Source organism: Alosa pseudoharengus, unplaced genomic scaffold, assembly GCF_046254945.1.
Source record: "Alosa pseudoharengus isolate Yale_2024_CS ecotype anadromous, Long Island Sound unplaced genomic scaffold, YU_APseudo_1.1 YU_APseudo_1.1_scf_9, whole genome shotgun sequence".
In the NCBI taxonomy this organism is placed as follows: domain Eukaryota; kingdom Metazoa; phylum Chordata; class Actinopteri; order Clupeiformes; family Clupeidae; genus Alosa; species Alosa pseudoharengus.
In genome coordinates this window covers 10647673-10661493 of record NW_027468881.1, presented here as the reverse complement: position 1 = coordinate 10661493, position 13821 = coordinate 10647673, and the positions used below count along the sequence as shown (strand labels likewise).

At 44.4% G+C, this 13821-nt stretch overlaps 1 protein-coding gene across 1 annotated transcript in view; it reads right to left on the bottom strand.

Moving 5' to 3' along the window:
• LOC143114966 (cadherin-4-like) overlaps window positions 1–13613 on the bottom strand; it is a 246816-nt gene extending 233203 nt beyond the window's left edge. Inside the window, exon 1 of the mRNA XM_076276809.1 lies at window positions 13457–13613. Coding sequence (XP_076132924.1) covers window positions 13457–13613 — 157 coding nt within the window. The remainder of the gene's footprint in view (window positions 1–13456) is intronic.
• Between the last annotated feature and the right edge of the window lie 208 nt (window positions 13614–13821).

The window sequence follows — 13821 nt, the reverse complement described above, 5'->3', positions numbered from 1 at the left end:
CAAACTCTCTCTCTCTCTCCCCTCTCTCTGTCTCTTTCTCTCTCTCTCTCACTCACACACACAGAGGTATATCTTGTGAGGAGGAGCGACACACAATTCCTCCATGACTGACACAGCTAGTGGTGCGAATGACTAGCGCAAGCAAGCTATGCAGTGGTGTGGAGTCAGAAGCACGAGACAGAGAGAGAGACAGAGAGAGAGAGATGGGGGGGTGTCCAACCCCGGAATGTTCCGTCATTAAGAAGTGGCGCTGCTGTGCTCCGAGGCCCGCTGTCACACTGCTGAGCCCGAGCACAGGCCATTTTGCACTCTGCCAGAAATCAATGCCTTTAACAGCCCTGACATTTTTCTTTGAGCACGCAGTATTGATACCTCCAGGCTGCCCCCCACCCTCACCCCTACACACACACACACACACACACACACACACACAAACACACACACAACTCTTAGCCACTATCTCCACAAACTGTACCAGGAGACGGGGGAAACCAGGCCTGATGGATAGGTGCTGTGAGAAATGGGTAAGAGCTGAAGGAAAGGCAGGGGGGGAAAGAGAGAGAGAGAGAGAGACGGGCGGGGGGGGGCTTACCTGGTTTGAGGACAATCAGGGAGGGTGCCCATGGAACGAAACAGAGAAAAAAGAACACACAGTTATAAATGCATTCTTCCAAACCTGCCTTTACACAGTAATAGCATTCAAATGAGTTTACACAATTTTTCAATCACACCATCAGTATACATTTTGTATCCAAATAGTACTCAATTAGCCCCTCAGGTTGTTTTGCAACAGATCATTGTAGTTTTTTGAGTAAAAAAACACATTCCACAAGCATTCCCTCATTCTCTCTCAATATCACTTTGTGTTGCATTCTCAGTTCAAATCCTCATGGCCATTATCTCAAGAGGAAGCAAAAAACAAAATCAGGACGACACAATACCCACTCACTTCAGCATGCAATGGCTCACCAAACATCTGAGTATTTTCCAGGAAAACATAATTATGTTCATTTTTTCCTGCATGACGGCAGCATTGAGAATATAAACCTGGATTTTCAAACCTGCCGGTTTGCCACTGACAGCTCCGAGAGCCAATTATGTGTTCACTTCACGGCTAACCCTGCACACACGCCAAATAATCACTCTAATGCAATTCCTCCCATATGGCTGTAGGGCTCTCCTGTCACAGTGAGCCTTTGAGAGAGAAGAACCATCAGAACTTTATGTGCAGTCTCTCCGCGTACATGCTTTTAAGGGGGAGAGGGAGAAACAGGGCTTTTAAAGAGAACAGCGAGCCTTCCATTCTTTTCTGCCTCGCTCTCCACACGCACGTCGGTGAAGTGAGCCGGAGTGGCTGACCAGCACCACAACTGCACTTTGCAGCTCAGATACACACTTTCCCACAATGCCAGCATCCATATGCAAGCATCAGGGAGGCCATTAGCTGGACATATATTTATCTAACAAAGGCCAGGGCTGACACCACCTACCCACCACCCCCCTTGTCACAGCCTGGTCAGGGTCCTTTAAAAGCACTCGAAGAAAAAAATACATCTTCATTCCCGCCATAACTTTCTCCTTTTCCTTCCATTAGAGTTGCATTACCGATTTGCATGCTTTAACCCTCCTGTTGTGTTTGCGGTCAAATGTGACCGATTGACAATTCTTTCATCTCAAAAATATTGTTAACTTATTCTGACTACCATAAGGCTCCTTGACTTTGTTAACACAGGGAATCTGAACACACAAAACAAATTTTGATAATTTGTATAACAATCTGAGTGTTTTATTTAACTTTAGAACACCCATGTGTATTTCCAGTCAAAAATGACCGGCCATTAGAAATCAAAAGGGTAAGAAAATGGTCAATGCATAAAATTGAGTCCAGGCACATACTTATTGATCAGATGAACTGTATGTGTGGTTCTGTACATTAAAACACACACAAACACACCCTCACTCCCCCTCTTTGCTTCTATGCCAGCCCCCACTGGAACCTTTCCCAAATAGAGTCTTCCCCTTTCTGACTTGCATGAGCTCATGGTCAGTGAGGCCTGCAGGCCATAAATAGAAAATGGAAGTTCAAAACTGGTTATATACAAAGGCCTATTTATGCATGACTTCATTCCTTTACATCTTATGAATCATCAGGAATTGACATCGAGTTCAAAGTCTCCCATTCATGACCTCATGCATGAACAACACATCAACTAAAGCATTAGGTACGGTGGGTACATCATTATAAAGTGTGAACAATAGCATGTGTTTAGAGAACCGCCATGTACCCTTGTGTAGGTATGCGGTCAAGTAGATCTATAGGAGACTAGGTGAGGGACTGGAGGTATTAATTGGCCCTACTGGTGGTGGTGGTGGTGTGAGTGTGTGTGTGTGTGTGTGTGTGTGTGTGTGTGTGTGTGTGTGTGTGTGTGTGTGTGTGTGTGTGTATCAATGCTGATGTAAATAATTAACGAAGCCGAGGACAGATTGTGATTTACGCTGCACAGCACTGCAGTAATGCTCCGGTCCGGACAGGTCTAATGGACGAGCTGGGGCTTTTATTAGCTGTGCAAATCCAATAGCCTTAAATATTTAATACTTCATTATGTATCGTTCCTTGTCTCGGACCACGGAAGGGCCACTTAAAACTACAACAGGACAAAACAACACTGACAGCTGTAATTACTGAGAACCTTTTTAAGTAATGCTGCCGAGAGGCAGTGTGTGTGTGTGTGTGTGTGTGTGTGTGTGTGTGTGTGTGTGTGTGTGTGTGTGTGTGTGTGTGTGTGTGTGTGTGTGTGTGCTGAGATTTACATGGAAACCTGTAATGTCTTTCAATGAGCGATGGACAGTGTATGTAGTGTTTGTTGGGTGATGTCTATGTTTCAGTGGACATGTGTTTATGTGTGAGAGCATGTTTATGTGTATGTGTGACAACAGAAGCATATGTGCTTAGTTGTTGTTGCTGTTGTTGTTTTTTCAAGCGATCCCAACAGTTCACCAGGGGCTGCTGCAATTTACTTGGCTCATAATTAATAGTCACGTATCACAAAACACGCCTTTCCTCGGTGGAGACATGGAGATGGTGTTTAATGAAAGGAAATGTTCCCATTACTGCCTACATGACCTCCAGCTGCAGGCTGGTGCTCTCCCCCACGCCCCACTCTGGGCCAGGGGGAGAGAGGGAGAGACAGAGAGAGAGAGAGAGCGAGAGAGATAGAGTGTGTGTGTGAGAGAGAGAGAGAGAGAGAGTGTGTGTGAGAGAGAGAGCGAGAGAGAGCTCTCCAAAGCCCATGTAGGCTTAAGCTGATGGGGTCAGTCGGGGGACAAATCACCTCAAGAACTACACCAAGGAACAAGGAAATGGAGAGAAGAGGGGGAAGAGAAAAAGAGTAAGATGTGGTGATTGTTAGAGAGAGAAAGAAAGAGAGAGAGATAGGGGAAGAGTAAAAATAATGTATTTTGATACATCAATTGATGACATCAGTTTCATATGTATCTTTCATATGTATCTGACACTGAACAAATGTCATATGCCTTCAAAAATGGTCATGGATGGCAACATGCAAATATGTATTATGGGCATGGTGGAGCAGAGGTCACATCACCAAATGACAATCGGTTGACTCGGGTTTGAATCCCGCTGTTGCGAGTCCATGTCCCTTTGGATAGAAGCTCTGCTAAATATCAGTAAACTTTAAAGTATATGTATATAAGCATATTATGCTAAATGTTCCTAAAAGTGCTAAATGTTTCTACACTTCTTTCTCTGTAGTTGTACCTGCTGTAGCAAGAGCCTGGACTCTTGCCATAGCTTGATTAGTGGTGCTAGTGTACAGGTGTTCCATCCGTTAAAAGGGCCATTTTGGATTTTGACACATACAGCTCAGCACTGGCCCCATCCTACTCTTCAACATTCATGCATTGCTGATGTGACTGACGTGAGCCCATCTCAAATGTGAGTACAAGCCTGTCTTCCTCCCCTCCTGTTGTGTAATCTCCTGAACACACCCCTGACATGACATGAAAGAAAGAAAGAAAGAAAGAAAGAAAGCGAGACGAGAGTGAAAGACACAAAGATCCACCCTCAGGGGCAAGCCGTTCCCTCCGGCATTTACTCATTCCTAAACTCGATGCAAAAGCACTCCTGCTCCCTCGGTATATCACCACTCCATGGTGTCTGACACACACACACACACACACACACACACACACACACACTTTTTTCGTGGGGCCTAGTGTGGATTGTGGTCGTGGGTCATGGATGAGAGAGGCTCTGCAGGTGCTCCCTCTCCACCCCCCCCCTCCCTCCTTATCAACTTCCCTTGCACCAAAACCCCAACACACACTTGTTATTCATAGTTTTCACTCTACAGTTGCTATGGTACACTGTGTTTCTTTGCCACACACAAAATAACAACATAAGACAGATAGAGGGAAAGGTTGAGAAAGAGAAAGAGGGAATGAGAGGAAGAGGGAGATAGAGAGAGAGCTGAGTCTATTATGCTGTTCTGATTCTGTCAAGTGGACGTGGGAATACAAGGTCTTCACAGTTCTTATTTATATTTGTTTCTTATGGAAGGTGATATATTCCTCTTTTCCCACCTCATGGCAAACCGCTATGGCAAGCCGATTGAGCATTTATTCAGATATCTTGATATCAGGCATAATTGTCATGTACATACAAGCCATTTCTGTCCACTAGTTAACTAGTGAGCCATTTCTGTGTGAACTAGTTAACTAGTGACAGCCAAAATGCTCACTAGTTAACTATTAAGGCCCAAATTCTCTCTAGTTAACTAGTTCATATGTTTCATATCTTACTAGTTAACTAGTAATGCTCAGTATGTTCACTAGTTAACTAGTGGACATTGAAATGTGCACTAGTTAACTAGTTTAAAGACTTCTATATTTTATTAGTCAACTAGTAAGGTACAAAAATGTTTACTACCTGACTACTGAATGTCACATTCCCACTTGTTAACTTCTATGTAATTTGGCCAGCCGCTTGAGCATTTATTCTGATATATTGATATCAGGCCAACATGCAAGCCATTTTTGTCAACTAGTTAACTAGTGAGCCATGTTTGTGCACACTAGTTAACTAGTGACCGCATAAATGCCACTAGTTAACTAGTGAACACATATTAGCTTCACACAAAACTCCTCACTAGTAAACTAGTTGGAGTAGGCCAATGTCACTAGTTAACTAGTGAACCATAAATGGCTTACTAGCTAGCTAGGTGATGGCAGCAGGCTCACTAGTTGATGCATCCTTTGTCCAAAATAGTTAACTAGTGAGGTCATAAATGTAAACTACAGTTTACTAGTGAGGGTGTTGTGGGCACAATTTGCACAATGACCGTTTCAGGCACTAGTGCTTCACTGACACACATGCAAACTAGGGAGACACACTAGTTAACTAGTGGACAAAAATGGTCAGCTTGTTTGTGTTTTTAGGTGTAACTAGTTAACTAGTGAACGAAATATGCATGCCACTAGTTAACTAGTAAGGCCCACAACACCCTCACTAGTAAACTAGGAGTGTTTTGGCCTTTACATGTTAACTCATTGAATGCCAAGCTGTTTTCGGAAGCTTTGTCCTGGAGTGCCAGCAATCTAGACCATTGTTGATGATTTTTGTACAGCCACAGCATATTCTGTGTTATAGCTATAAACACATACAATGGCTCGTTTGAAAGGTGAGACTTTAAGCTCTCAGTGGGTGCAAACCGTGTATTTCTACACACCTCTGTTCCTGAGAAATCCCAAGCTAAACAGTGGCTAGTTTTCATCAAAATTGCTGGGTTTTTTTCTATAAATGGAGATATAACGTCTATCATTAAAAATATGTTGCCTGTAAAGTTTCCGGGAAGTGACCTGGCGAGACTGCCACCTAGTGATAGACCCAAGAAAATGGCCTGGTTTTGAGCTGACGTGCATGCGTCACTGATTCGACCCAAAGCGGCAACCGAGTTATGATAAAATGTCCAGATAAAATGTCCAGATGTGTGTTTTCATGAGTTTTCGATCATCATATATTTCATTTCCATTCATCACAAAGTTCCCAAAATCCCATATAAGGTGTGTTAGAGTGTCTAAAAAAAAAGCTAAAAACGTAATATTACGTTTTTGGCACTCAACGCATGGGAAGGAAAAACGTAATATTACGTTTTTGGCACTCAATGAGTTAACAAGTGACCATTTTGGCATCTCACTAGTTAACTAGTGGGGCTGAAATGGCCTTCACTAGTTAACTAGTGGGCATTTTGGGCCACACTAGTAAACTAGTGACACTTTTTGCACCTCACTAGTTAACTAGTGAAATGGAAATTGCCATCACTATTTCACTAGTGGGTGTTTTGGTGCACACTAGTAAGCTAGTGACACTTTTTAGACCTCACTAGTTAACTAGTGAAATGGAAATTGCCATCACTATTTCACTAGTGGGTGTTTTGGTGCACACCAGTAAGCTAGTGACACTTTTTAGACCTCACTAGTTAACTAGTGGGCATTTGTGTCTTCACTAGTTAACTAGTGAGCAGTTCTGCCTTCACTAGTTTACATGTAAGTGTCACACTGAAGCCACTAGTTTACTAGCTAAAGTTCCTTTGGCCAGCATGTTAACTTGTGTGCCACATGCAAATGTTGTGGGTGGGATTTCGTGAAATTCTGCGCTGTGATTGGTTGTCATGTTCTATTTGGACATAGGGAGCCAATAAAAAGCCTCAATTTCCAGAATTCACCGCCTCCTAATTTGAATTCTGCGCCACTAGTTGACTAGTATGAATTTTTTTTTGAACTAGTTTACTATTATACATTAATTACCTCACTAGTTAACTAGTTTGGACAAAGGATGCATCAACTAGTTAACTAGTGAGCCTGCTGCCATCACCTAGCTAGCTAGTAAGCCATTTATGGTTCACTAGTTAACTAGTGACATTGACCTACTCCAACTAGTTAACTAGTGAGGAGTTATGCCTTCACTAGTAAACTTGTGCACATTTTTGGCTGTCACTAGTTAACTAGTGTGGCCCAAAAGCCTTCATCTAGCTATCTAGTATACATTTTGCCCTCACTAGTTAACTAGTGGACATTTCTGCCTCTCACTAGTTAACTAGTGAAGCCAAAAATGTGTTCACTAACTAGTGAGCATTTTGGCTCCCACTAGTCAACTAGTGTGCATATCTTGGCCCTCACTAGTTAACGAGTTCACACAAACATGGCTCACTTGTTAACTAGTTGACAAAAATGGCTTACATGTACATGACAATTATGTCTGATATAAGATATATAAGATATCAGAATAAATGCTCAATCGGCTTGCCATAAACCGCTGGCCTTCTGGCTAATGTAATCAGTGAGCAACCTTGGCTCACAACACAGAGAAGTGCCTCATGAAATCTCCAGGAGAAGAAAAAAACATAATTGACCCTTGACACACCACACAACAAATAATTGCCAACTTGTTGACCTTCTCCAAAGGGTTCCCAAAACCACCAGAAGCAGAACTAAAAGTGAACATGATCATGCACACAGGCTTGACAGTTTTATTCAAAAACGACCCTGACAACATACAAAAAGGGTGCTTACAAAAGGATGGTTCCTTTTTTTATCTCTACATAATAATACATGTAAATAAATGGTGCACTCCATTGTGGGCTGAACAATGAAAGATGGAACAGAGCCCATGAAAAAGAAAAGAAAAAGGGTGTGTGAGAGGGTAGAGACAGATAGACAGTAAGAGCACAATAGATTGCATGTCCATGTGTGTGTGTGTGTGTGTGTGTGAGAGAGAGAGAGAGAGAGAGAGGCTCAGGGTGAGGCACTATTCTCACGGCCCAGCGAGGCGACTTTCCCCAGGCTTACTTTTGTTTAATTTAAATTACAAAGTGCAAAAAAACCAAAAAAACAATTTGTAGGTTTCACAGGGCGTAAGTGGCTCAAAGACACAGTTGATACATGGCATGTCTTTTACTGAAAGAAAGAGAGAGAGAGAGAGAGAGAGAGAAAGAAAAGAAATGACACTATTCACGGGATCCCTTTATCTATCCATGCAAATCAATGGCAGCCATCAATTAAAACTTCCAAGAGGGAAGTCGGAGCAGACCTCAAGCACAGTCAGGGAGGCCGAGACGATGTGCTCACAAAGCTAACGATACGCTAAAGGGTGTTGGACGAGGAGAAGGAGAAAGGAGGGGCGGCAGGGGCGGGGGCCCTCACATCTCTCATCCCGCCAGGCAAGACACAGAGAGAGAGAAAGGGAAAGAGAGATAGAGAGAGAGAGCAAAGGAGGAAGAGAAAGAGGAGGAGGACAAGCGCTTTTGGGATTTAATTAGCCGTGCCTCTTGTCGTTAATACTGGGTGTTGCTAACGGCTCGTGAGAAGCAAGATGGAGCCCCGCGCGTGTGTGTGTGTGTGTGTGTGTGTGTGTGTGTGTGTGTGTGTGTGTGTGCTTTATACAGTGGTGCTTGGTGTCAGTGTCTCCTTTTTCAAAGGGTATTTTTACCCGTTGCCTGAGAGAAGAGCAGTTTTGTAATGAGGCAAAGGGGTATCCACATCGAGGAAGCCTGGGGGTGTCGATCACGCTCCAGTCTACACACAAACAACGAACACAGCGAATGCTGCACCCATCTATACATCACTTCATCTTATTAAGAGACAGCAAGAAAGAGCAAGAGAGAGAGAGTGTGAGGGAGAGAGAGTGAAAGAGAGACAAATCTAAGGAAAAGATAATACTATTATAAGGTTATATAAACCGTGATCCACATATAGTGTAGAAAATCCAACCGAAATATGCCTCTTGTAAAGATAAGAACCCAAAAAGTCCAAGCCCTCCCATATTGACTTAAGTCTTTCAATTCAAAAGCAAACTCCATAACTTCCATAAGAGGCACCTGAGATCAATACTCTGGGAAACTGAAGTCTTTCTGTGCATGCACGTTTCGGCTGTGTACATGTTAAGGACCGCTCTGGCGGCCAAACATAGCCTCTCATCCTCCCAAGAGCGGGGAGTGAATTATGAATAAGGTGCGGGGATCTTTTCATTATTGATGGTGGAGGAGGTCAGGGATGTGTGTGGGATGGAGGGGGAAATGCAGATGGCTCCAACTAGAGGCCCAGGCCCACTGATCTGTGTGCGGCCGGGGTCATCCGGGCCCAGCATCGATTTCTAACGCCGACCATGACGCTCTAGCTTCTTCATCCCCAGACTGCCAAGTCCAGTGCATCAATAAAGACGTGCGTAGCTTTGCCAATGGGTCTCTTCAAAGGAGGAGACGCAGAGGGAGGAGGAGGAGCAGGAAGGGGGGTGGGGGGTGGAAGAGGAGTGATGAGGGGAAGGAGAGCGAGAAGAGGAGTTCCTCTGCCCCTGTGTCGGGGTCACCGAGGCCGTGTCACGAAGGGAGGGATGTGGGGGGGGGAGGGGGATAAACAGCAGGCAGCCGATGGGAAGAGTGAGGTGGCGTGTCGCCCAGATGATAAGAAACATGGCGGCGCAGTGTGGGCGCATGCTGCTGTGGAGATAACGACAACGCTGGCATTCAAAGACATGCAGAGGTTGCTCTCGCTCTTGCTCGCCACAGCCCACTCACCCATGTGCACGCGCACACACACACACACACACACACACACACACACACACACACACACACACACACACACGCACACGCACACAAACACACACAAACACACACAAACATACAAGTCAAGTCAAGTCAAGTTTATTTATATAGCGCATTTCATACACAGAGGTTATTCAATGTGATTTACATAAACAAAAGCAAACAGTAATAGCAAATAAAAGCAAAGAAGAGCAATAGTCAAAGAATAGTTTAAAAAGTAAAGATCAAAATAAAAAAGAAAACATAAAACACACAAGGTAAAATAATTAAAAAATAAATAATAATTAAAAAGACAAAATAAAAGACACATGGTAGAATATGTTAAAGACAGATTCAGAATTTGTAACTCAGTGCAGTTAGCAGAAGTCACCTGAGAACATACACACACACACAAACACAGGCCTGTGGCCATGCATGCGCACTTAAAATAGCATCTGAATTTGCGCCACTGACTTTAGACCAGGAGGTTCCTGGTCTGTGGCGGAATTGTTTTCTGAAACTGCAAAATATCAACAGGGACCGTTTGCGCCGGAACACGCCCCATCTTTTCACTGAAACGCCCCCCGTGGGCGCACATGTACTGTACCTGTGGAGGGAAAATTCCAATATGCGCTGACTGCAAAATAGGAAAGACAAAAGCACGAGTATACAAAGTCAATTGCGCTGTAGTGCAAGATGGAGCCCGGTGTGTGCTAGACACAGTTTGAGAGAGCTGGTTTCTACCTAAGCCAAGTTATAAAGAGGACATGAGATGACTGCAAGCAGCATGACCAGAGGCGTAGAAGGATGGACAGAAACATGAAAGTCTTGGAAGAAAAAAAAAGAGAAAAGCTTTTTTCTTGTTTGTTTGCTTGCTTGTTTGCTGATTGCTCATTTCTTTTCATTTTTCGCTGCAGTGATTCGCTCTGGACTGTGATATTAGCCAAAGCTAAACCCTGCGGTTTGAAAAGAAGCCTTTTATACCGAGCACTTATGCATCCCCAACGAGAAACATGTCATTTCTCTCAAAGGCAATCACTAGTGGAGCATCCATCATTACAATGATACACATCGCTTATCATACCTCAAGCAACAGCTGATAGCATCCCCATGAACGCTGACCCATATGCTAAATGAGAAAACACATTTGCAACACATTCGGTATACGCAATTGAATTCACCTCAAGTATTCAGTATGCATGATTTGAAACCATAAAACTTTATGGACAGCGCATTATTTCTCCTGTTTTATTCACAGCAGGGAGGGGTGTGTTCAGCTTCATGGTTGTACCTATTAAATGCATACACACAGCGGTCGACATGCTCGGTGGAAAATGAAACAGTTAATCAAGTGTCACCGTTGTCATAGGAGCCGCGGTGAGCACCGGAGAGTGGTCTCTGGCGCCTCCGAATCCTCTTGTCCTCACCCGAGCGGAGCAAATAAGAGACAAACATATTAGGCTCTTGATGGAACATCATCAGGTAGGGATGCGCCTCTCTAATGAAGCATGTCAGACCTGCCGTTTGCATTTTCAATTAAAGCGATTTAAGAGAGGGGTATCATTGGCCTCTCTCTTTCTCTCTCTCTCTCTCTTTCTGTGTGTGTGTGTGTGTGTGTGTGTGTGTGTGTGTGTGTGTGTGAACCATGCACTTTTCCACTCATACTTTCCCCCGGCTAGGTGTGAGTGATCACTCTCTGGGGTAATCAAGACACTGTCTCACAAAAACACACACACACGCACACACACACCTACACAGACACACACACACACACACACACACACACACACACACACACACACACACACACACACACAGACAGACACACACATACTGTACACACACACACACACAGACAGACACACACATATACACACACACACACACACACACACACACACACACACACACACACACACACACACACACACACACACACACATACACACACACACACACACACACACACACACACACACACACAGCCCTTCAAACAGCATTATCCATCATCTCCTGTGTGAATTCCTGGTGTCTCCTAGTGTTTTTTTTCCTCTAACCATGCCCCGATCAATGCAGATTACCATCACCAAAAGAAAATAACAGGGACATATCAAATGCTTTATTTTTCCTCATCTCCCCATCTGTATCTGTATCTTTATCTGCCTCCTCCCCTGCTCTGTTCATTAGAACCGAACCAAGGAAGTGGTGGAAAGGCGCTAATGAAATATTTCTAATGCAAGATTAAGTGCACTATTTCATCAGGCCTTAATAAAAGGAAGCTAGAACCTAGAAACATCGGATGAGAGGGATAAAATTGGATGCAATCAAATGGCACACTCCCCCCCCCCCTCTCCCTACACACACTTCTCTCTTCTTCTGTCTACAGTCAGTGGTAAAAAAAAATGCTAAGCGCTTCAAAAAAAAGAAATGGAAAATGGTCTCCACTGATTTCAGAAGAGTGCGAAGCCGAGCTGTGGGGCGGTGAGGAGCGTCCTTCAGTTTGAAGTGAACGCAGTCGCTCGATGCTGTGTGTTGGATGCTGTTGGTAAACATCGGTGGTGTTAGGTAAGAGCGTGCCAGCCTGTGGAGATGCTGATGTTGAAGTAGGCCCCTGAGGAGGTGGACAGCGGATGACCCTCTTCACAGAGTCTCCCAAAAAAGTAGCCTTCCCTTCCCTGCGCTTTCGCTCGCACATCTACTGGGACTAGAGAGCTGGAGTGTTGCTTTTCCCCTGACTTGTTTGGCTGTGAAGTGTTATGAAGGCATAACACAACATTCTGCGCTGCTTGCTGAGGCACACACATGCACACAAATACACACACACACACACATACCGACAGACAGAGGAAAACCAGAAGGCACGCATATTTTTCTAAAATGCATACTTTCCCTTTCTCTCTCTCTCTCTTTTCTCTCACTCTCAGACATAAACACACACACACACACACACACACACACACACACACACACACACACACACACACACACACACACACACACACACACACACACACACACACACACACACAAACACACACACACACACACACTCAGACAAACATGCAGTCATACACTTCCACACAAACGAATGCTTAAACATACACACACACACACACACACACACATATACACAGTTTTGAGATCACAAGGGACTATTGCTCCATTGTTAAAGAGAGCATTTAATGGCTTTTTTCTTCTTCTCAAAAGAGGCAAGGAGCAAGGGAGAAGAGCGAGAGAGAGAGAGAAGATGTGAATGGCCTAGACAAGAGGGGTGGAGGAGGAAAAGGAGCGGAGAGAGGAGAGAGGAGTGGGGGGACGAACCACATGGGACCCAAATGCACTTTACAGGCTGCGAAGAACGTAATGACTCACCAAACACAGCACTTTAAGAAATTCACACAATACTCTCCAGACTTTCCCTTTATTTCTCCAGTTTTTCTCTCTCTGTCTCTCTCTTTCTCTCCAAAAGAAACACACACAGTCACATATCCATATTTAAGGAAGGTGTCCCCCAGAGATCGTTGACCTTTCTAAAACATCAATCCCTTTCTTTTTAATCATGTACCAATGTCTGGATACACATCTCTCTAGGAGGAACTTCCTGTTGCCAGGTTTGTGCATATCTACTTATAAGTATTACATGTAATTATAAATATGTGTATGAATGTTGTTTGTTTGTACTGTATGTGTGTGTGTGTGTGTGTGTGTGTGTGTGTGTGTGTGTGTGTATATGTGTGTGTGTTTGTTTGTGTGTGTGTGTGTGCGTGTGTGTATGCATGCGTGTGTGCGTTTTGTGTGTGTGTGTGCACGGGTGTGTGTATGAGAGTATATGTTTGTGTGTCTGTGTGTCCACTCACGCAGGAGGCTCCTTTCTCCTCCGGTGTCGCGCAGTAGTAACGGCTGACCTTTCCGTCGGCGGCGGGGCTCCAGATTGGAGCTGACACTTCCTTCTGCCTGGCAAATGGGCAGCGTCCCGCCGCTCCGGGGCCCCTCGCTCTCTACACTGATCCTCATGGCTACCGCACTACATCACTCAACTGCCACGGTGCCCTCACCCGCACCCTCACCCACACCCGCACCCTCACCAGCACCCGAACCTCTCCTACCCTCTCTTAGTCACCCACATTTATGAGAAACTGTCAGCACAGAAGGGGTTGTGTGTGTGTGTGTGTGTGTGTGTGTGTGTGTGTGTGTGTGTGTGTGTGTGTGTGTGTGTGTGTGT